This window comes from Protopterus annectens, chromosome 4.part1 (assembly GCF_019279795.1).
Source record: "Protopterus annectens isolate FY-2018-M chromosome 4.part1, PAN1.0, whole genome shotgun sequence".
NCBI classification, from domain to species: Eukaryota; Metazoa; Chordata; order Ceratodontiformes; family Protopteridae; genus Protopterus; species Protopterus annectens.
The window spans coordinates 414,225,870-414,251,271 of NC_056734.1; the positions used below are offsets into that span (position 1 = coordinate 414,225,870).

The 25,402-nt window shown below is 40.5% G+C and overlaps 1 protein-coding gene across 1 annotated transcript in view; it reads left to right on the forward strand.

Annotated features, from left to right (window-relative positions):
* The window catches only part of UGGT1 (UDP-glucose glycoprotein glucosyltransferase 1), a gene marked incomplete in the record, with an annotated part of 2,149,769 nt that overhangs the window by 34,909 nt on the left and 2,089,458 nt on the right, over nt 1-25,402 (forward strand). The window contains 1 exon segment of the mRNA XM_044070228.1: nt 19,641-19,723. Within this exon segment, the coding sequence (XP_043926163.1) occupies nt 19,641-19,723 (83 nt within the window).

Consider the following 25,402-nt stretch of genomic DNA (forward strand, 5'->3'; position numbering starts at 1 on the left):
AATCCCAAGCGAGTTTCCAGACCTTCCTCCAAACCAATGGGCAGAGGCCAAAGCCAAGTACTTTCCCTCTGCTCAATATCAGAGCTATTCAGCCTGTTCCAGAAGAACAGAGGAGTCAAGGATTCTACTCCAGACTCTTCCTGGTACCCAGGAAAGAGGGCTCTTGGTGCCCATTCCTGAATCTTTCAGTTCTCAACACCTTCCTGGTGGTGCCAAAATTCAAAATGCTTACCCTGCAACAGCTTCTTCCTATGCTAGCCAAGGATGCCTGGTTAGTCACCCTAGACTTAAAAGAAGCCTATCTGCACATCCCCATAAGGGAGTCCTGCAGGAAGTATCTACGTTTCAGGGCAGGATCTATGCATTATCAGTTCTCTGCACTTCCCTTTTGGCTTATCTACTGCGCCCAGGGTATTCACAAAATGCCTGGCTACAGCCATTGCCTACTGCATGCAGAGAAATATACAAATGTACCCGTACTGGACGACTGCCTGATTCGGATGGACAGCCAGGAATTGCTGCTGCAACACCTGGCATTTGTAAAAAACTTTCTCACTTCCTTGGGGTACACCATTAACGAAAAGAAATCACAACTGGTATCCAGTCAAAAGATTGTATTCCTGGGAGCGAGCTTGGACACAACTTCCCAGATGGAATTCCTCACTTCAGAAAAGCAAGTCTGTCTGACGGACTACTTCAAACAAATGACCACCAGAACCCAGCTATCTGCAAGAATAATACTGCAAGCCCTATGGTTCATGACCTCATGTATACTGCTAATTCCATATGCAAGACTACATATGAGGAAACTTCAGTGGTACTTTAAAAAGTCTTTATTTGCCAACATTCTCAAGACCTGGAAATGGTCATTCCTACCATACCCTGTCTAAGGACAGAGTTCCTATGGTGGGCTGAAGCATGCAACCACAGCAAAGGACTGCCATTTACTCAGCCCCATGCCACCCAGACCCTAACCACAGATGCATCAGACTATGCCTGGGGAGCTCACATTGCTGGCAAATGTATTCAGGGCCACTGGAGCTGAAGTCAAATTCATCTGCACATCAACCAAAAAGAGATGCTAGATGTACATAATGCCCTGACAGCTTTCATATCCCTACTCTTTCCAGGACAACTGCTAATAAAAACAGATGACACCACAGTTATGTGGTACATCAACAAGCAGGGGGGAACCCTTTCCTACCCACTCTGCAGGTTAGCCGTGGCCCTGTGGAACACATCCTTGGGCATCCAAGTCCATCTACAAGCTCAATTCATGCCAGACAAACAAAACTCACTGGCAGACTTGTGTAGGTCTAGGAGATTTCTGCTTAAGTGAAATTGGAGCCCAGCACCTCCAACCTTCTGATTCAGAAATGGGGGGACCCCAGAGGTGGATCTCTTTGCCTCCCCCTACAACCACCAGCTCAGCAAATTCTACACCAGGAACCCTCACAGCAGGGCCTGGAAAATGGATGCCCTATCCTTTCAATGGGAAAAGCTCTCAACCTATGTCTTTCCCCCTCTGCCCCTTCTCACAAGAGTATTACTCAAGATAAAACAAGACAGGCCAAGGACAATTCTGATTGCCCCAGACTGGCCATGCCAGCATTGGTACCCACTCCTACGCAGCCTGACAACGGTGCCTCCCTGGCACCTACACCAGACCCCCAACCCTGCTCTCTCAGCAGGAGGGACAAATTTTGCATCCACAATTGCAAACCCTAAATTTTGCAGCCTGGCTTATTCCTTGAATTCCCCACCAGCAACCCTAAGCAAACCGGTGCTGGACATTATCCTTGAAGCCAGAAGGCCCAGTACAAGGAAATCCTATGCGGAGAGGACACAGCTCTGCCCTCCTTACCTCTAATCCTGGATTACCTTGCAGAACTACTCCACAGAGGCCTATCCTTCTCCTCCATTAATGTCCATGCCTTTGCCCTCTCGGCTCATTGAAACACTGAGACACCTCTTTTCTCTCACCCTCTCATCAAACAGTTCCTGAGAGGGGAAAACAACTTAAGGCCACCTAGGAGAGCACCCACCCCTGCTTGGGACCTTAACTTTGTACTGGAAAAGCTCACCCCCCCCCCCCTTTGAACCTGCTGCTTCAGCAGAGTTAAAATTCCTCTCTTGGAAAACAGCCTTGCTTCTAGCCATCACTTCGGCTAGAAGAGTGTTCGAGCTACAAGCACTGATTGCTGCGGAACCCTTCATTATTTTCCATGCTGACAGGGTTTCCGTCGGGACTAACCCTTCTTTTATGCTTAAAGTGGTTTCCAGTGTGGCTCTCGACCAAATCCATCCATTTGCCAACCTTCTTCCCTAATCCTCAAAATAAAGGGGACAGGATCCTGCACTCTTTGGATGTGCACAGACAGCTCAGATTTTACCTTGATAGGACTGAGCCCTTCAGAAAATCTGACCAGTTACTAGTCAGCTTTGTAACGGGGGCAGAGGGCAAGGCCATTTCAAAACAAACCATTTCCAAATGGATAGCACACTGCATACGTTCCTGCTATAAGCACCATGGAAACCAGCCCCTCAGGGGGTCAGAACACATTCCACTAGGGCAACATCTACCTCTACAGCCTTTCTCAGAGGAGTCCCTACCAGGGACTTCTGGAAGCTGCTACCTGGAGTTCTGTGCACACCTTCACCAAGCATTACCACCTGCCTATCTTTTCCAAATCCAGGGCAGGTTTTGCTACAGCAGTATTGTAAGGCCTACTAGCCAGCCCTAACTCTTCTTGACTGCCTCCACCCTTCCTCAGCTTTGGGAATTCACCCAAGTGTGATGACTGCAGCAGTGAAACACAAAGAACATAGTACAGTTGTGTACACTTAACATAAATGTAGATTTTCGAGTGTATTCACTGTTGCAGTCCTGGTTTCCCTCCCTCCAGCCCCTTGTTTTTTTTTCTCTCTGTCTCTCTCCCCTCTCTATAGCTATTACTATTGGCATTGGTATTTACTTTTTACTGGTGGTGTTTTCCTCACCATAACCTAGCTCTCTGTTTGGGGGCTCCTGAAATTTGGGGCAAGAAAAACTGATGTAATGGCGTCGGCTGCCTGTTTTTATACCCCTGATGACCTGATGTCAATCCTGGAGCAACAGCGTCCGATGCAGAAATTCTAAGTCTCTGGTATTCAGGCTGACTGAGGGTTACCTGCAGGCAGATAACCCAAGTGTGATGACTGCAACAGTGAATACACTCAAACATCTACATTTATAGTAAGTGTACACAACTGTACTTTGTTTTTTTTTTCCTAAGCCTGTATGTGATAGTGCCATAATTCAAAATGATGTCACTTCACAACCTGTTGCCTCTTCCCGTTTCAAGTTTTGTGGTAACATTAGACTTAAAAGATGCTTATCACATTTTTATTCATCCAGACTTCAGGTGTTTCTTAAGGTTTTGTGCATCTGGATCATATTATCAGTTCTCTGCCTTACCCTTTGGATTATCCACTGCACCAAGTGTTCACAAAGTGTATAGCTCAAGTTATAGCTCATTGCAGGCTGCAGGGTATCCACATTCATCTGTATTTAGATGACTTGCTTATCTTTGCAGAATCTTTTTCAAAATGTCCAGAATCTGTCTTGGGTGAGATTCCGAGAGAACATTCAGCAGACTACCTCACACAGTATTGTGTTCCTGGGATGTGGATCAGGGCCGACCAAACCATCATGATGAAAACTAGATTTGGAAGTCTTCCAAATTTGATCCATCTATGGGGAGTTCAGCAAGTAGACCTTTTTGCCTCCTCTGAACAGTCAGCTGGAAAAATTCTGTTCTAGGACTCCATTCAAGAAGGCCTGGAAGACAGATGAATTTTCTTTTCTTTGGGCTTGAATGCTCCTGTATGCCTTTCCACCCTTTCCACTAATATCCAGTCTACTTCTGAAGAGTCAAAAGGAATCCCCCAAGATTAATGTGGTTACTTCCTTCTAGCCCAGGCAGCCATGGTTCACCCTTCTTTTGGAAATGGCCAGGTGCGATTACCACAAGCTTCCTTGTATAGTTGATCTACTCGCACAAGAACAGGGGTGTTTGATTCACCCCATCAGTCATCTTCAGTTGATTGCTTGGATGATAGGGTCTTAATTCCCTTTAGGCACTTGTTTCCTGTGAACATGCAGTAGGTACGAATAGAGGCAAGAAAGTCTGCTACTTGAAAATCCCGTATTAACAAATGGAAAAGGTTTTCTAGTTTGGTGCCAACAACATAACATGCACCTATTTAGGGCTAGTTGTTTTCTGTTTTTTAGAATATTTGTGAGTTACTAGCCTGTATCCTTTCTTATTCCTCTACCAAGGTTTGTTTATCTGCCATTTCATCAAGTCTCCCCATGGGTCCTCCTCTTTCAAGGCAGTTGCATGTTGAAATGCCCTTGAAAGGAGTTTTGCGTAATAGGCCTCAAGTAAACCAGTGACCTCTTCCTTGGATCTTAATTTTGGGTTAGAAAACCTAACACTTGCTCCATTTGAACCAGCTGATCTGGCTGACTTGAGATTTCTAACATGGAAAACAGTTTTGCTCTCACCTCTGCGAGAAGGTTATTTGAGTTGCAAGCTATTGTGGTGATTCAATTTTTCATGGGAAAAGGGTTTTCCTTGAGAGCTACTTATTTTTTTGCCTAAAGTGGTATCAGAGTTTACTTTTAAGTCAGACTAATCCAGCTCCCCATTTTCTTTCCTGAACCTAAAAGTGAGGGGGAAAGGATGCTCCATACCTGGGATGTCCACAGACAACTCTGGTACTGTCTTGACAGAACTAAATCATTGAGATCATCAGAGCGATTGTTAATTTATTGTGAAAGTAAGAAAGGACAACAGTTTCGAAACAGACTGCTTCCAAATGGTTGTCTAAGGCTTTTACCTTTTGTTATACTCACCATGACAGATTGAATCCAGGCAGGGCCAAGGCTGCTTCTATAGCTTTTTAGAAAGGGTTTGCTTCTAGTAGTATTCTAGGAGCTGCCCTTGGTCCTCTGTACATACTTTTACAAAGCACTATAAGTTGTATTCCTTCTCTAGGTCTAGGTTATGTTTTGCTGGGTCCACAAGCCCCTGGAGAATGGTCCTTTCTTCTTTCTTCTAAATATAGTTAGCTGTGGTAGTATACCAGTATAGATAAGGTTACTGCATCAGTGATCAATATGAAGGACATAGTACACTTGTATTGGTTGAACTTACCGTAACAGCAGATGTTTGAAAGATGACTGCTGCAGTAGCCACTCTCTCCCTCCATTCTTCTTATTTGGTTTATTTTTTATGTGAGGATGTGGACATTTATTTTTTGTTATTCCTAGCATTGTCTTTTCAGAGCTCCGCCTCCCTGTCTCTGCTGGTATGAAAACTCTGAATGGTTTTACATCCACACTTGTCTTTTAGTCAGCTCTGCTTGACAGTTTGGGCACATGGAACATGCCCTGAAGCTTTGAAAGCTGACTGGATGTTATATCCTTGGTTGGATATAACCCATATAGCTAAGGCTGCTGCAGCAGTGATATTAAAACCTCTACTGTTATGGTAAGTGCAACTTACACAACTACACTTTTCTGCACTACAAAAAGGAAAATAATTTTACAAGAGAATCTTTTTGCTACCAAAACAGAGCTATAGTAGAGACCAGTGTTAGATATTTAACTATGACCAATCTATCGGAAAGTACACAAATTCAAATGCTCACCCTGTAGACAGCCCTGCCCCTTCTTCTGGACCACTGTTCCATGTTGACTTTTCATCTGTAGGATGCTTATCATATTCCATTTGCTCCCACCTTCAAGTTGAACCCACAGAATTCTTGTCTGACACCCCTCACAAAGAATTGTCTTCCTCGGATACATAATGGACACAGAAAAAAGTATGTCCTTTCTACCAAAACACAAAGTCCTGACTTTTCAGAACATTTCGGGGGCTTCTCTGTTGAAAAAACTGCCGCCTCAAGAGAGTTTTTCAAAATTCTAGGCCTCACTGCATCGGTGATTCTGATGACACCACTGGCCAGACTCCACATGAGAGAGCTTCAGTTATGCTTAAAATAAATAAATAAATAAATAAATAAATAATAATGGACCTGTCACCTGCTTCTCTTGAAGTTACAGGTACGAGTGATGGATTTTATAAAATGAGAATTACAGTGGTGGAGGGATTGAATGTCTTTCAATCCAGACCTAACTTTTCCCTCCAGACCCCATTTCATTCAGTCCAGGCAGACATGTCAGATTTTGCATGAGGAGCAGCACAAAGGGGAATTCAATTGCAAGGCAAATAACATGTATATGCTTTATAGCGATTGAAGGACCTGGTTCTTAAAAAGAAATGTTATCAGTGGTTCAGACTTTACATGTTCTTCACCACTTACGGTCCCCAGGTTTCCTTTTATTGGTCATAGATGACACCACAGTAATTTAGTACCTGAACAAAGAAGAGGATACAAGCTCATACCTTTTTTGCTGGTTAGCAGTCATGGCCTGGGAGCTAGACTTAACATTATCTGATGCTTCAAGCATCATACATTCTGTCTGGGCAAAATAGTAGTAGACAGACTAAGCAGATCCTGGAAGGAATATCAAAGAGTGGATACTCAGGACATGGGTCTGCCTGGATTTAGTCCATATATGAGGAACACTTCAAATAATTCTGTTTGCCTCCTTTCAAAACAGACAGTTGGAAAAATTCTGTTTGACAAATCCTTGCAGTCGTGATTGGAGACTGGGATGTTCATTTTTTATTTTCACTCTTTCCACTGATACCCAAGGTACTTCTGAAGATTTCAAAAGAATTACCAAAGGTCATTGTCGTAACCTACCTTTGGCCGAGGGAAAGTTGCTTTCCCCTTTTAATGAATTGGCCAAGGGGAATTTCTACAAGCTTTGTCACACTCCAAATCTCAGTCAGGGATGGCTGGTGCACCCCAACTTAGAGCAATTGCTTCTGACAGCCAGGATGATTCTGTGTTGACACCTTTTGGGCACTTGTACCATGAGGATGTGCAACAGCAATTGAAGGGAGCAAGAAAACCTGCAACTAAAAAAATCTTTTATTTTGTGGAAGAGGTTTTCTATGTGGTGTCTGGTCTGGTATGGTGTCTACCTTTCTGTTTTTTAAATATTTGTGCGAGCTATTCGGTGATGGCTTATCTTGTGCATTTATCAAGGTGCATCTTGTGATCACCTCAGTTGGTCTGCCCATGGATCTCCCTCTTTTGTCTCTTTGTGGTTAAACATCTTATGAAAAGAAAATTGCACTTGAGACCCCCTGCCATCAAAAGCAAACTTCTCTTCCTTGGTTTCTCAGATTTGTTCTTGAAAAATTGACTATCTCATTTCAAACCTGCCTTTCAGGCTGATTTGAGGTTCATCACTTAGAAGACTGTTTTGCTTATTGCTCTGACATCTGCAGGGTGAGTCGCTGAGCCTCAAACTCTCATGGTGGGTCAGCCTTATTAGATTTTCCATAAGAACATGGTTGTTCTACATACAAATCCATCTTTCATGACAAAAGTTGTTTCCGAGTTTACCCTGAATCAAGCCATCAGTCTCCCAGTTTTCTTTCTAGAACCTAAAAATGTGGGAGAGAATATTTTGTATACCTTGTATGTGCACAGACAATTTTAAGGTACTATCTTGACAAAACTAAGCCCTTCAGGAAAGCTTTAACAGCTGTTTATTTCCTCTTCTGAGGATAAGAAGTGTCAACCTGTCTGTAAGCAAATGATTGCTCGTTGATTGTCCTCTGCTACAGTTTTTTACTCCCACTATGGTAAATCTATTTCAGTCAAACTTAAGGTAAATGTCACCAGAGCCTTATCCTCATTTGTGGCATATTAGAAAGGAGTGGACTATAGAACCATTCTAGAGGCAGCAACCTGGTCCTCTGTTCATATCAGTATGAAACACCAGACTTTGAGGACTATTCTCCATGGGTTTGTGGATCTATATCATTCCTCCTCCCAGGTAGGGTAAACTTTGGGAAGCTATCCGTATGCCACTGAGGCGGTATGAATGCTAAACATAGTGTAGTTGCACAAGTCATACTTACCTGTAACAGTATTTCACACTGCCTCAGTGGCAACACCCACCCGTCATCACCCTTATTTTGTATATAGTTTAATAGTATCCAACCTTGTTGTATTGGTTGGCTTTGGTTATTTGTGTTGGTGCTTTTTGGCTGCAGATTGTTTGGTCTCGGGCAATTCTTTCTTCTGGTATTTTTTTATTCTTCCTACTTAGCACTTGAAGCCTGAACAACTGACTTTCTGTGACGAGGTTAGGCTTCCTCTGATGGTAGGGACTAACCAATCCCTTATCACAGAGAGTCAGCGGAGGGGATTATGAGTTCTGGAAAGCTACCAGTGTGGGTTTGTGCAGGCACAGAACCCATATGTTACTGAAGCATTGTGAAATTCAAATGTCTACTGTTACAAGTAATTAGGACTTGTGCGACTATTTTTTTTTTTTTTTTGCATTGCTGCATTTATTACCAACAGTTATTTCTCTAAGTTGTATGGATGCTTTTCTGCATATATTTCTGGGATCTTTTGCATGCCAGGAATGGTTTATCTGCTGAGAATAATTTACTTTAAAGTGTTTGTGTCTAAGTAATATTACATTGTAGTATTTTTAAGGTAATTGTGTTAAGCTTGCTTGCTTCATTTTAATTTGTGTTAAGTGCTTATGAAATAGGGACAGAATTCATTTGAAAGTACCTAGAACTGAGTGCAGGTCACAATTTGGTATAATCATTGGAGTAGCTAATATTAGATTAGTCTTTTCTTAAGGGTCAAGGCAGAGACTGTGTACATTTGTGCCATTGCTGTAAAGACAACTCCTGTGAAGAAGCTGAGTAGTCTAGCGAATGACCACTACTAATGTGTTGATGTTTGCTGTAGACCAGCAAGTTTGAAATCGCTTTGATATGTGCTGGGACTGGTTGTCTAGATATAGGCAGTGTTGCGAGAAATGAAGATTAAAGAAAATATTGAAGGTAGTAAACGTCCTTTGCATTGGCTTGCATTGACCAGCAGCTGAAATCCTAGATGAGCATTCTTTCCTCTTAAAGCTATGCAAAGAAACCTCAGCTAAATATTCCAAATTAATATTAGTAATGCAAATAACCCAACTGGTGAAGGATAAGGGCTAGCCGTTTACAGAATAAATTAATTTTGCGCATCATTGGACATGACAAGTGGTAGAAGTGTTGCTGTAGAAATAAATTCTGTTAACCTGTTAAATTCATCACTGCCTTGCACTAAAACTTAACTGGTTAGAGCTCCCCCAACTCCTACACTATACACAACTAACAGTGGCCCACAAAATCTAGTCAGACCACAAAAAATACCAGCCTTAAAAGCTCTTAAAACAGATGGTACCAGCAGACCACTCTGATCCTCAAACAAACAACAAATAAAAACCTACTTCAAAAACCAAGCAGGTGGTTCCCTATTTGCAAACTACATAGGTAAAATTTGGAATGAACTGCCTGTAAACATTACCTCTATTCAATCCTTACCACTATTCAAAACTAGCCTAAAAAAAAAAAACACCTCCTCAGTAAGTCACTGTACCAATGCTCCACCCCCGGCTGATATACCAACTATATCTTAGCTGTGATTATCGAAATGCATTCTTACCAGACCATACTCTGCTGATGCTTTCAACTGTACATACCCTGTATTTTTTAATTGTCCTACAATTGCTCTCTATATTTTATATTAAGAGAACTTTACTGTGATTATCCAATTGTATTTTTATTTATTTTTTTTTTTTACCGGAATGTACATTGCCGATACTTTACAACTATAACTACTCAGTGGTTTATAATTGTTCTATGTTTTATAATTGTCCTGTAATTTATGCTGTATTTTTATTGTATGTGAAGCTTTTCTCCCCGGGCCGCATCTGTAAAAGGAGATGTGTACAGTCAAACTTTCCCCTTAAACAAACGTAAAATAAAATTGTAGAAAAATAAAACTATACTCTCTTGTCTGTAGATCTGAGGAAAATACTGTCTCGTGAAATGCATTCTTGGAGCTGCATATTTTGAAATACAACATGCTCATTAATAATTAAATAAATATATTGGTTTATAACCTATCATTACTTCTGATTACATCGAATCTCTCACCATCAAGATTGTTTCAGAGAACCTTGGATATGGGCTGTATCATGGGTCTTAAGGGGGGGTGGGAAAAGTCCTACTTTTAGTGTTTTATAAGCTGGGTTTCAGCGAATCAGTCTGCATGATCAGAGACTTGCCAATTCCAGTTCAGGCTAAATCATAACAATGATTTAGATATATATTTGTATGTGTGTCTGTGTGTGTGTGTTGTATAGATTTTGTAATTTATGTAGAGAAAGGCATGCATTGTGTGACACATGTATGCATATTTATGCAATTAAGAATGACAATGTGACTTCCGGCTATATCTGGACTGCCACCAATTAAATGACGTCCCTTACTATCCTGGGCCAGTAACTAAGGAGCTTCAATCCCCACTCCTACTGCTAACTCCAATACGAGACTGTCACAGAAGTAATATTTCACAATTTTCCCCTAAGAGCACAAAAGGAACATGCTCTATTATTTTCTGGGACTGGACTATATACTTCTGCTCACCCAAATGTATTTTCTTATTACACACTTCAGAGAAAACTGTCCCAGTTTAAGACCTCTGATACACTCAGACTCAACATCTCGCACATCTAAACACTTCTGAGAAAGCCTGACACAGATTTCCAGCTGTGTCTCTTTCCCAAAAGTAACTACAGAAACACTGCCACCAATCAGAGGGCCTTCATGCCCTTCAAAAGGGGTGTCAAGTTGTTAATTATCAAAATAAATGACAGCTATGATCCGAACAGCCAGGCCTCAAGGTGATCTGGAGAGTATTCAAACTGGTAGAAGCGCTCTTTAATCTCGAAAGAAAAACGCTGGTTTCCAACTACAATGTAAAATAATGAAAAACATTTAATAAGTAAAATTATTACAAAGTTGAAAATCATTCTCTCAAACGTTAGAATTAATTCACCAGAATTGTAAATCAAACTGCAGGGTAGAAGTCCATTATTCAAGAAAAAAAGCTCTGTTAACTAAACTTTCAAAGGCTTTTGATACAGTCTCCCACCCTCTACGTCTGAACAAATTAACTAACCTTAATTTCTCTACCTCTACTGTTGCCTGGTTTTCTAGCTATCTCTCTGATCGAGAACAGTAAGTCAAGTGTCTCTGTGCTCCCCCTCCCCCTGTAAATTATGGTATACCCCAAGGTTCTATTCATGGCCCATTACTTTTCAATATTTTCTCTAACCTACTCTATGCTTCTTGCCCTCAGTCATCACTGGTCCAGTACTCTGATGACTCTACACTAATCTCTGTTGCAGACACTCCACAGAACTCTTGTCACTCACTCAGTCATCCTTAAACTCTCTTTTGAAACTTGGCTCTCCAAAAAAACAGCTTATACTAAATCCTAAAAAACAAAACTATTGCTTTTACTTTTTCTTCCCAAATACCCGAGCAACCTTAAATCCACATTCTCCATACTTTCATTGAACAGCACACCTATTTATTACTGTTGAACCTTCCACTAAACATCTAGGTGTCACAATAGATGACCATCTACAATTCGATTTACTTGTAAACAGTTGCATTAGGAAACCCACCAAAAACTAGGCTTTTTATGCAGAAATAAGAAGTTCCTTACCAACAAAGCAAAAATATCCCTCGCCCATGCTTATTTATTATCAAGCCTGTTATATAGCACCTAAATCCTCACAAATCTTAACTCATCACTCCTAACTAAAATCTGCCTACAACAAAGTGGCCGGATTGGCAGCAAACCTAAGTTATAAATCTCACCACTGTCTCTCACTAAAAAACTTGAACTGGCTTGAATTTCCCCATCAGCTTCTCCTCTCCCAGTTTCAAATTATCCATTTCATGTTATATCAGCCATCATTGTGCCCCAACCTATCTACTCTAATCTCCTTCTATACTACTCCTAGGACTCCCAGAAGCTCTGAACAAGGCCTACTACAAATCCATAAACCTAAGAACAAAATGTGCTTCAATCTCTATAGCTATAATCCAGCTATATCTTGGAATAAACTCCCACTGGAAGTTAGGGCCCTCACCAAAGCTAAAGAATTTTAATTTGCCACAAAAGAACACCTGAAATCTCAATGGACGTGGCACTGTACTTATCCTCCTTAATCTGTCTACCTATCCCAGTTACAGCCCACTAGACTGCCTCTTACTGAGTCTCCTAGAGCTTTGACATGTCTAAAACTGTAGATCATCTTCTAAACTAATTCTAAGGTCTTTACCACCTACACACTGTAACACTATCTTTATTGCCTTGCTTTTTATCTGTAATTTGAATTCTTTGATGATCATATTTTATACTAAATTACAACAGATTTTTTTTATTACTAAAATGTATTTTTCTGTACATATGATAATGTATTTTTCTTCATGTGTATATCACAAATTCTTCTATACTTTTTTATTACAGGAATTGATAGTAATAATCGTTTTTTTTTTTTTTTTTTGAGCGTTTCTGCTTGGGTCTCCACTGAAAAAGGGCTATCAGCTCAGATGGACAAACATGGTCAACAAATGTAAATGTTGTTGTTTGTCTTTCGGCTTTTTCCCAGTAAGGGGTCGCCACAGCAGAACTCCGGTCCGCTAATGATTGGCAGTAGATTCTTTTACGAAACGTCGAGGTGCCAGCTCGACGCCCAAACTTCAACGAAAGCACGCCCATTTACGCATGCATGTCTTTCAAATGCTACCCAACCACGGGGAGGACATGCAGACTCCACACAGAAGGCACTCCCAAGCCAAGCCAAGAATCGAACAGGAGAACCTCTTGCTGTGAGGTAACAACGCTACCGCTGTACCACCGCGGAATGGTCAACAAATGTAAATAAAATGTAAAATAAAGAAATAAACTTTCCTGATCCAACTAAAGAAATACTGTCCCTGATGTACTCTTTTATGATATAATAGCAAGGCCAAGGCAAGCTTACAGTTTTCTTGATGAGTTCTCTCTTTTTTGGTATCAACTGACTGCTCATTACTTGACAAACTGCACAGCTTCTCAGTCTCTGCTTCCTTCTTCAGCAGTCTCAACTGTCCAGTTTCAAAATATAAGAGTCAGCTGTAAAAAAGATTATTTTTTCTGTCGATCAGTTGTTTAAATCATCTAGCAACAAGGAACATTCCAATGACATTACTCCCTGCTCAGCTGATCGCCACAGTTTGTATTTTAGAATGTCCTTCTCAAACATGCCCAGTTAGAACTGTATCACAACAGTGACAGTTTCTTTAAACATTCTGTTTAAACAGAGAAATGCTCAACATTTTAAATCTTATTTACATTTTCACAATTAAGCATGCTGGCATACAATACAAGTTAGTCTAAGAATATGCACAAATTTCCTGCTAGGCTTGCTAACACAGATAACAGCTTTTTCAGTTTCGTCACATTCAGCATCTAAACATATATATGCAATTTATTTATTGAGATGTGCTTCACAACAGCAAACCACGTTTCCTCTATATGAGCTTCTTCAGTGCTAATAACAAGTAACTAACTGCAGCCTTTAGCCAAAACAAAAATGATGGTACTTCCACACCAGTTTTCTAGTCATCAGTTCTGTATAGGTTCATAGGTAAGTACTAAGCTATTCCTGTATTTGTCGTTAGATTGTCCTTGGACAGCCAATGGTTAACTGTGTATTACCCCAGTTGAGAATAACTGGGATGTTACCATAGATAGTTTGAGGAGATCAAGACATTGGGTAAAGCATTTAGAAGCTGCCTCTGCCATTAATAGTACGGGGGCAGTCCTTGGGTATGTTTTCAGTTACTCATCCATAGATCCAAGTTAAGCTTGAATATGGACAGAGATGAGCCTTCTCTTACATGGATGGGAGTCTCTTCCAGAGCAGTGGTATCCTCCTATGATTCTGACAGACAGAAAGTGCTTTAATATCTTTGCATAGATCTATAAATGCCTTTATTAATACCAGCACTGTATCAATAACAGATGAACAAAATAGTGTTTTATACAATATATGTAATTCAGTAATACAAAAAACTTGGCAAAATACCAGAGCAAATAGATATAATTAGAAAATAACAAAAATAAGTTTTTATATAATTTCAGTTAAACCAGGTGGATTAATAGTACCTAAATTTAATAATCCAATGTTTTTCTTTTTTATAATGCCACTGGTGTTTACCCTGCTTATTACTAACAATTTTATCCATTGCTATAAATGTAAATACTGCATCCCAGTTTTGTAATTTATTTGACTAATGCACTGCATTCCTGTTGCCGCATAAGTCATTTAAATGGAGAGGCTTCCACAAGTTACCACACTTACAGATAACATATTGCTCATTGTGTGCTACAAGTGAGGAGCTCACGAATAAACCTTTGCATAATTTTAGAAGTAAAGAATTTAGTTTTGCACATATGTCAACAAAAGGAACAGGAACTACAGGGGTAAGAAACACTGGGTTTATCATCTAATAGCCTTTATATCAGTCAAGGGATATGTGGATTTCTCTATCCAGGCAGTTGTTGGCCTATATTTTTACCTTCCTAGTGGGTGAGAAGACATTTACTTCCAACTGCAGTAGTAAAGAATCTGTTGGCTATAAGGACTGGCCAATATTTGTTTATGATGTCTTTAACTTTGAAGTTATTACTGTCAAATGTTGTAATTAACTTTTAAATCCTACTAAAAGTAAACATGCTCTTCACTCTTAAATAATACCAAAATGAAACAGTATTTCAAAATTATTTCATCCAACAACACAGAAATTGAAACTGTAACTCTGACAAAATCTGGATGTCCTAATTAACAATAACCTCAAATTTGATCAATGCATATTGCAAGCCATAAAAAAAAACACCTACTGTGCTCCCTCTAAAGAACCAAATACTAACTGACAGATAATGCAAAACACATTAGCATCTACCTAACTTCTTCCATACCTGCTATATGCCTCACTTATTCTTACAGACCTAAGTACTACACACAAAACTAAATTCTATGCCTGGTATAGTGAAAGTAGTAAATTTTTTGCTGCCAACCTTGTGAATAGGACTTATTGCAGGGCCCTAAAACAACTAAATTGGCTTGAGCTACCCAACTACTTAACTTACTGACAATATATTACTACACGCAATCTTATACATGCACAAAAAAATGCCCAGCACCATTCTCCAGACAGAGACCTATGCTCAGCCAATAAACTCCTGGCAATCACAGCAAAGTCTAGTAAATCTGCAGGTGGCTCACTATGCTGCCATTACATATCTAAGGTCTGGAACACCATGCCTATGTTTTGCTTCTGTAAAATGTGCTAAAAGTCAGTATTTTTTTTAAATTTGGATTGTCTCCTCAAAGGGAAGCAGTTTGTGAACTGATAGCCACTCTCTGTGGAATGAAACTCATCTCAACCCATCTACTTCTACAGGACAATCTCTCATTTTAAGTAAATGTTAAAGATTGTGGGCTGTATATCAGGGGGATTCAGTTAAACTTTACTTGATATTGGTCGTGGCTTATTTCTTTACCTTTTCAGCCACTTGAACTTCTGTTTCTCATCCAAGCCTGTAAGCCTTCTGTCCCCATCAGGCAGTCCCCTATATTGATGGTAATTGATAATGACTCACCAGCTGCAGTATTTCCAAGGTACAGTGCTTGTCCCTGTAAACGCTTTTTTTCTGCCCCCAGTGGTTTGCTATACAAATGACTTTTTCTTCTCCAGCAGTTACTGCTGTTTGCCAGTAACAGGTTCCCTGGAACTTATTTGCACCTTTGTCATTCCTGGTTCCATTTTTTTTCTGTTACCCATCTGTTTCAGCATCTCCTGAACTTGTTATTCTGACTCAGTTCTACCAAATGCCTGTTGCTGAACCTTTTCCACTATCCAGTTTCCAATGTTTTCCTTTCTGTCAGTGGTCTTTTTTTTCATTCGGGCATTATTTACATCTGCATTCCTGGTATCAGGCTTTCTGATTGTCACTGTTCCTGGCACTGGTACCTTCAATGCCTACTTTTACCTCTTCCCTGACAATGTTTCCATTGATGGTTTTCCTGGCATTGACTTCTTCAGCACTGGGGCTTATTTAACTTGTCAGGCCTAATCAGCATGTCTCATTACCTATCCCCTTTAGAATTTTTATAAGGGGTAATGCATTGGTTGCTGCATGGCTGCTCCCTTTTGTGGTAATCTCTTGGAAAGTACAGAAGGCTTCTTTATTGCTATCCCCTTTCACATTTCCATTTAGGTTTTCTTTCATCCTCCAAGAACAAAAAAATAAAAAATGCACCCTGCTTTTGCAACCGATCTTCCTGGTAAGAGATCAGAAAGTGTTCTTTTTTTTTTTTAAGAAGAAAAAACTTTGAAAACCCTTTCCTTCTGGGTGATCACAAATTTGAGAGTTCTTTCATATTGCACTTCAGGGAGGGGTTTGATCATCTGATCTGTTTGTGTCTGTATGGATTACAAGAAGTATCCCATTTACTGCACAGTCCCTTCCTTAGTGGCCTTATGATGCCACCCACATTGCTGGCAAAAACCTTGCCAAAGTGGTCTCTTGTTCTCAGAAAAGCCACACCATAGCATATTATTTCTAGGATGCCGAGCTGACGAAACCACTTTGTCCTGACATGACCAACAACAACAGAAGGGCTTTCAAAACAACCTTCCAGTTTGGTTCCCAGTAGTTCATAGGATCAATTGCAAGGATCCCTAGTGTATTTTCCAGGAATTTGCCAATAGCCTAAGGGTAGCTTGCTGCAGTTATTACTCGTCATCCAACCCTGAACTCTAAAGGCACTTGTGGAGAATGGGGATGTTCCTCCGTGTCTAAGTATGGAAAAAGGTATTCAAGGACAAGTGGATAAGAAAGATCAGACCATGTTTTGTCATTGTTGCCAGACACCACACACCATCCAAGGTTGTTGGCAAGTAAGGAGGTTCATAAGCTCCACAGCAAAGAGCCATCCAAGAGGTCCCACTAGATCAGAAGAAGTTATGATAAATGGAGAACCACACATCTTGGAGGCCTACATGCTTTCATTTCCAAATCTTTCACAGCTTCCCAGTACAGTATTGGATGTGCTGTTTGAGTCCTGGAGGTTTTTTCACTTCTGGATTGAGGCCATTCACTGCTGGTTTTGGGCTCTTGATTTAGCACATCTCAGTCCCCAAGATATTTACCAGATGCATGTCTGCTGTAGTAGCCCATATTAGGCTGCAGGCTTCTCAGGTTTATCTTGGCTAGATGACTGGTTTCTTTTTACGCTGATGTAGGATGGTGTGGTTCAGTAGAGAGATTCCGTTATCTGACTGTTTTCCATTCCTCAGAGTGATAGCGTATCTTTCAAAGTCCTACTTTCACCATTTCAGTTCCTTACATTCATAGGACACTCTGTGGACACATATATTTGTTAAACATTCTTGATTCCTTTTTATGTACTATTGGCTGTAATACTGTCTTTACCAGATGGTGCCTTTAGAGACCTGCTACATCTGATTATTGTACTAGCCTTCCAAGATTTTCTAAAGGAAGTCCTTTCCAGTCACTTAGTGTCCGTAGTCTGTCAGCAAACAAGCTAGAACTCTGTCTCTCGCTGACTTAGCCTCTTTGTCAAGAGGCCACAATGGAGTGGCTGTGGGCTGTGAAATCCTTTTGCTTCCTGGCCTAAATGTGCATTTTGGGAGAGGCCAACTTATTAGTGGGCAGACTGAGTTACTGTGTTCTATTGCCTCACTTGTGGTCATTCACTTGTTTGCCCAAGAAGGTCTAATGTATGGAATATCACTGTGGTGCCTATTTGCCACTCCAGCCAATATAATGTCCCTTCTGATTTTATTCTGATTTCTCTTCTGTGGGGGGACAACAAGCAAAAGATGTAATAGCGGGCCAGTGGTGAGATTGCTTGTTTCATTTCCTTTGAGATTCATTCAGAAGGCCAGACTGCTCAAGTGATAGTGATTCTCATAGCATCTTTTTTCCCGCAGGAAAACTTGGTTCCCTCTTTGTTGGCCATTCAATTTGAAAACCTTTACAACTACAACCTTCTGAGCCGATTCTGCCTGGCAGGTTGCACCCAGACCTTCACTCTGTGAAGCTTACTAATTTGGCTTCTTCATGTCTGGGGACTGCAGAGGGTCTAGGCATTTTGGAGGGGATATTTCCCATTACTACCCAAGCCCAATGACTAGCCACCCAAAAGCTATTATATGACAAGCGGTCTTGGTTTGCATTTTGGGCAGCGAGTGAAGGTGATCTCATGAGCCCACAATCTTTTGACCTCTGGTCTGTTTTTTCTTCATCAAGGTTCATTTGACAGCTGTCTGTAATTTCTGCTCAAGTCTAGGCTCCACTTACAGATTTTCAAGGAAACCAGATAAGTCTCTCAAATGCCACTTTCCAGCTTGAGCCTCCTGTGAAGGACCTTGTCCTTTCGTGGGATATTCATTATATACATGAGAAGCTTAACTTTGCATCTTATGAACCTGCAGCCTTTGCTGAATTTTTGAATTCCATGTCCCGGACGATGGTTACTCTGGTTTTGTCAACTTGAAGGCATTTCTGAGAGGCAGGCTTATGTCAAATCCTTTACTATTTTTTTTTTCATAAGTAAAATGGTGATACTTCAAACTAATTCAGCCTTTCTGCCTAAAAATTCATAAATGTGGCATTGCCTTGTTTTCCTGGAGTACTCTTGATTCTTCTGCACTGTATGATGTCCACAGACAAATTTAACTCTGTGAAGGCCGACATCTTTTCATGGGGACAGTCAGCAGTTTCTCATTTGTCAAGGTGACACTGGACAAGAAAGTTGAGAGCTCCCTTTTTTTGATAGATGGCCTGTTCTGTATTTTTTTTTTTGTAACAAAAGGCAATGTAAGTACTTTACTATTAACCCCACACACTCACTTTGCTATAACTGTAGCTACCCCCATGAACATTTTGTGCAGTTCCATCTTGGGTAACTTTTCTGCAACTGCAAATTTGCCTTCTCTGAGCACATTATTCAGCAAAGTATAAGTTGAACTTTACTTTCCATTCCATATCTTGTTTGGGGCTTAAAGTTGTCAGCCGAACATCCTCATGAGAGTGGCTGCCCAGCAAGATTAACTGCAGACTCGGTCCTACACCTTACAAAAGATGGATCTCTTGTTTTGTCTGCAAGTTATACACTTGTAATGGTAAATCAGTAAGCAGAGGTCCATCTTCAGTAACATACACTCCCTCCATCCCTAGCCTTTACCTTATGTATATCATCTACCTTTTCCAACTTTCACAGTGAATTTCTAAAAAGGAAAGAGGGAGGGATATATAATGCACACCGAGAAGGTGAAGGGTGTCTAGCATCTTGGAAAGTGCTTTTTCTCAAGTGTAGTTCTAACACCTTCAGTCAATGTCCTAGAAGTTACTGAACATGGACCTTTTTCTTGTAGGTTGTTATGGTAACGTCATAATTTTCATGTATACTCTACTCTTTGTTTGCATACTTTTGTTTACAAAACTCTGATGAAGTACTGATATGCTGAGGTGTGTGCTCTTATGTTTTTTTCTAACCTTATTTTCAGTGAATTCTTGGCAGAAGAGGGAGAAGAGAAGTTCTGGCATTTTGTGGAAGATAATCAGTTGATTCGACATCAAGATCATGGAGGTAATTTCCTTTATCTGACTGTTTTGGGTCCACAATGCACAATAAACAACTTTTGTTTTGGTCTAGGTGGACTATTTTAAGGGGTTTAGTTTACTTGAGATGAATGGGTGTATTGTCCAATATATTAAAGGAAGGAAATCCACACTTTACAGTTGGGGGTCTCATTTCGAAATATTGGACAGAACTCTGGCAGTAAACTTCTAAAAATAGTGTCAGAAATGGTCTGAACATAAAGCAAGACTGCATCAAATCTATTTACTAAACAATGAAAAAGTATAAACAGAAAATGACTTCCTATTATAGTGTAGCTCCCTCTGGCAAACTGTTAATGGATCAGATGTGTAAAAGAACTCTAGATAAAAGAGCAAAGAACATAATAGTAATACTACCTACTTTAGCACAAACTGGTTCTCCAAATAATAACCGATTAGTATAAGGATTTGTGTAATCAGCATCATTGCAGAAATAGTCATCTAACAAAATTCCACCTAAGTACAGCTCTTGAAAAATAGTTTTTAAGATTCTACAGTACTGAACATTGTCAAGAAATAGATGACCTGAAAAATAAAAAGTGACCGTACAGCATTTCCATAATATTTTATAAAATCTTTTAACATTTACTAGCTTATTGTCTAAAACTTACTATTTATGTAAGTGTGGAATTGGTACCATATCAAAATCATGGCAAAGATAAACTGAAGCTCTCCAGATGGATTATCATCTAGTCTCTACTTATATGGATTGTAAAATTCTAGCTATTGCAATCATTTTATTGCTGAGCCAAGCTGTCAATCGGGTTGCATCCCCATTGCAGTGTAGTTGCATTTTGGGTGAATAAATCTCTCATCTTAATCACAAATTACAAATAATTTAACTTTAAAAATCATCTTATTTCTTCAACTCTGCCTTTTATTCTGTTGCTACACAGAAAGCGGTCTGTTTTGATAAACTTGCAAATTAGTTATGCTACACTTCAAAAAAATGTGAGGCATAACCTGTTACAAATGAGTCTGCAAGGTATGCTCATGTGACACGTGAATGGGCAGCACCCCTTTCATGTTTAATAGTAGTCCGTGATGACATTTAAGTTCTTTGAAATCAGTAAACGCACCCAGAAGTTTTGTATTGGCCCAGACAATGTGCAGCTGATTTTTTATGATGTTTGTAAATCATGAAATCATTGTTTGCATTGGAACAGAAAACTTGAGGTATCTAATGGCTATGAAATACACATTTAAATACCAAAATCTGTTTAGTAGACACTAGAATCATTCCAAAGAGTAATGCTATAGTGGAACAAAAGATAAAACACATGATCCCCTTTCAAGATTTCCACAAATTTTGAAAACATTATTAATCATCAGTAAAAAGGCAAGATTTGGTCTCAATGCCATTTGTCCTGTATGGGAAGAATTAATACTATAAAAATATTATTTTTGCTTAAATGGCTTTTCTGCTTCACTAAGAAATTCATTCAAACTTCATGAGTATAGTTTGAAATTGTTGGCTAAGTTTCTTTCAAGGGATGGTTTTCCCCATATTCACTGGTTCACTTTAATGCAAGCAAACCTTAAACTCTGTCTCAGATTGCCAGATCAAGAACATTATGTAATTAATGGCTTAGTTTAGCCACCTGTATTAAGATTTGGAGCTTTGTTGACAGAAAATTTGGATTTAAAATTATTTATTTTGCATATAAAAAATGTGTATGCCCAATAATTTCTTATAAAAATAGATTCTGTACACTGGAAGCTAGCTAGAGGGTTTTTTAAATTTCTGTAAATTTATGATAGTGTGTACTTAAATTTTGGCAAAGTTTTCCCATCTCATTGTTTGTTCTAAATCTTCTACAGTTTTCACACCTTGACAATCCTAATTTCAGGCATACACTAATACCCTTTCAGAAAAAAATCTGTATGTCAGGTGTGCTCAAAATAATTTTTTCTCAGATGTTGTCACTCCTTATTGTTCAAAAAAATAGATGTTCTTCTTGTTTCACTGTTGCAGTCATTACATTTGGGTAATCTGCTTGCAGATTGCCCTCAGTCGGCCTGATAAAGTCTTGGGTCCTGTGTCGGTTGCTGCCCCTTCTTCCATGACATCAGGTTGTCAGGGGTATGAAACGTGCAGCTGACGCTATTACATCAGTCTTTCTTGCCGTGCGATGCCTGAAGCAGAAGCAGTTCGCAAGTGTTGGTCGGCCGACTCCTGAAATTTTTGTTTTCAAGTTTCAGAACGAAAGTCTTCAACTTAAAGCTAAGTACCCGTTGGGGAAACTTTTTCTTGCTCCTTACCGATGTAAGTAAAAGTTAATAATTGCATTACTTATGGAAAGCAAATACATCCTAAAGATTTTAATTCATATTGTATTCCTTGCCTAGGCCCTGACCATGATGTACCTTGCTGTCGGTTTTGTGCTTTATTTAATCAGCGCACTATCCGTCGTCTGTATATTTTTGCCTCTAAATATTTCGGTTCTCAGTTTAATTATCCAAAAATGTCGTTTGTTAGCCATCCGTCTACCGGAATTCTGAAAAAACACAAAGATAAAGACAGAGACAGGCTGCCGAGGTCCAAAACTGCCAATGACGCTTCTCCTAAGCCAGTCGCCAGTTCGCTGGTACTCGGGCACTTTCCCAGCCGCTGATACCAGCTACTTCTGATTTGCAGGCCTGTACTGGGACCCATTCGGAGTCTGGTATGCCGCGAGATACTTCAACTATGGAACCCACGTATTTCTCTACCTTGGATGGGTCCGGAGCCGCTGTGCAGGCACCGGCTTCTGTGGGTGTATTCAGGCCTATGGACTTGCGTATTAAATTGACACCTCCTTTATTACTAAGGCCTAAATCTCGATCCATGTCTAAAAAAACGACGCCCAAGCCACATGCTCAGGCCCCTATGCCTAAAAAACAAATGATAAAAGTGGCTGAAGATCTAATAACTCTAATCAGGAGTAGTCAACCCCAAGAGGCCTAGGGCTGAGCTGGATTATGAATCTTCTGATCAGGATTCTGTTTCTTCTGACTCTTCTGATGACCTGGATTTGTCCTTACCTACTTATGAGGATTCTGATACAGAGGATTCTATTCCCTCTGCTTCCCCTCCTGAGGATTTTTCTTTTGGGAAACCTTACATACTTTAAGGGAGCATTTTCACTGGGAAAGCCAGGAATTTTCTGATTCAAAAAAGAGGCTTAGGGATTTCCTTCTACCTCGGCATAGGCCTTTGGCTATCCCCACCTGTACTAGACATTGTTGATGATGTTTTTTTTGGAATCTAGTTTGGCCCCTGATTCCCTGCCTCCTGCTCCTAGTAAACCTGACAGATACTACAGGGTTCCTGAGTCCCACAAGTTTCTTTTCAAAAATCCTATTGCAGATCCAGAGACTATTTCTCAGGGGCCCAAGGGCATTAAGGCTTCTACTACTAAAAATCCTACCCCTTCTGATAGAGATTCCAGGGTGCTGGATAGATGGGGTAAAAAGGTTTATATTTCAGTAACCTTGGCAATCAGAGCTTTAAACTGCCAGTTTCATATGTTAAAATATCAGCAACATGTCATTGGATTGCTTAAACAGAAAATGATGTTGATTCCTGACTGTGTGGAAAATAAAGACTTACAGGACTTAATGCATTCTGCTGAACAAGTTGGAAAACATACTTTGCAATGTAGTTTTGATTCTTTAGAGGCCTCTTGTAGGGCTGCTGTTACTGGGTCTGTGCTTAGAAGGCATGCTTGGCTTAAGGAGCAATCTTTGCCTGATCATATTAAAGCTAAATTGTTAGATGCTCCTTTAAATCAGGACCTCCTGTTTGGCAAGAAGGCTGAAGAAGTTCTTAAAAAGATGGAAGATAAAGCTAAATCTATGCAAACTGTGAAATATTTTTTACAAGTGCAACCTCTTAGATTTAGTAGGCACTGGCCTACTAAGAAGGCAGCTCCCCAGATGGCTTACCTCACTCCAGAGAAGCAAATTCATTTAATAACCTATTTCAAACAAGTGGCCACAAAAACCCTGCTATCTGCAAGATGAATACTGCAAGCCTTGGGGTTCATGGCCTCCTGCATTCTTCTAATTCCATATGCAAGACTGCATATGAGGAAACTACAGTGTTATCTAAAAAGCCTATGGTGTCAACATTCTCACAGCCTAGAAACAATGATTCCTGTCATACCTTGCTTACGCCTAGAGTTCCTCTGGTGGGCAGAGGCCTGCCACCAAAACAAGAGACTACCATTCACACTACTCCCTGCCGCCTAAACCCTAACAACAGATGCATCAGACTATGCATTGGGGACTCGCCTGGCAGGGGCGTGCATTCAGGGCAAATGGATCCCAAGTCAAATGCACCTACATATCAAGCAAAAAGAAATGTTAGCTGTACAGAATGCTCTGACAGCCTTCAAGGACTACATTCTTCCAGGGCAACTAATGGTAAAGATGGACAACACCACGGTTATAAACAAGCGAGGGGTACACATTCCTACCCCCTCTGCAGACTAGCCTTGGCACTGTGGAACACAGCCTTGAGCTACCAAGTGCAACTACAAGCTCAATTTCTGCCAGGAAAATTAAATGCACTGGCAGACGGACTAAGCAGAAACCTCATGGACCCACACAAGTGGAAACTGGAACCAAGGATTTTCAACATGTTGACAAGCGAGTGGGGGAGCCCAAACATATACCTGCCTGCCTCCCCCCAGAACTACCAATTGAACAAGTTTTGCACAAGGACTCCCCACAAACAAGCCTGGAAAGTGGATGCTCTGTCCTTCAGCTGGAAACGCCCATCGGTCTATGCCTTCCCTCCGCTGCCTCTGCTCTCCAAAGTTCTACTAAAAGTCAAACAGGACAAACCAAGGATGATTTTGATTGCTCCAGACTGGCCGCACCAACACTGGTACCCCCCTCCTGCGCAGTGTGCCATAGTTATCTCCGTGGCACCTGCCTCAGACCCCTTCCCTGCTATCTCAGCAGGAGAACCAGATTCTGCACCATGCTTACTGTTATAAATTGAAGTGACAGAATTGTGGATTGGTTTGAACATATCAGTCTACCACCAAAAGACTGTCTTATGGCAGTAATTTGTTTAATCAGAGACAGCCTCGAGCAACTCCTTCATCCTTTCTATGTCAGAGTAATGGGTTAAGCCATGTTGACTGATATCTAGGTCACAGAGGCTTCAGGTTTGCTTTTCAGTTATTGGTAATCTCGAGACATCTGGCTAAGATTGTTTCCATTCAAAGTCTCTCTAGGCTCTCCAGCATCTCATTTGTGGACACATGACCTGGGCTAGTACCATGCCATGAGCTTGTTTCCCTCAAACCCCACCACAGCTTCTAGTTGTCCTTTCTTAACTGTCGTTTGTAGGAAGGATATAATTCCTTATGTTCTCCACTCATGGCGGCTTGCATCAAAAGTAGAGCAGTGCCAGACTGTGTCATGGGGGACCCCTAGGCAAGCACTAGCTTTCCTTTCAGAGGGCCTTTTTAAAGAGATTTTAAAGGCCTATGGCATCTACATACCTCCAGTTCTCAGATCAGAGTCTCTCTAAAACTATGCAGGATGGTTTTGGAATCCTGTAGTGAAAGAGATGCTGTACATATTCCTCTGCATGAGAATTCTAGTTTTGGGAAGAAATGTCAAACTTGTCTTTGTTTTGGAGGTCATGATG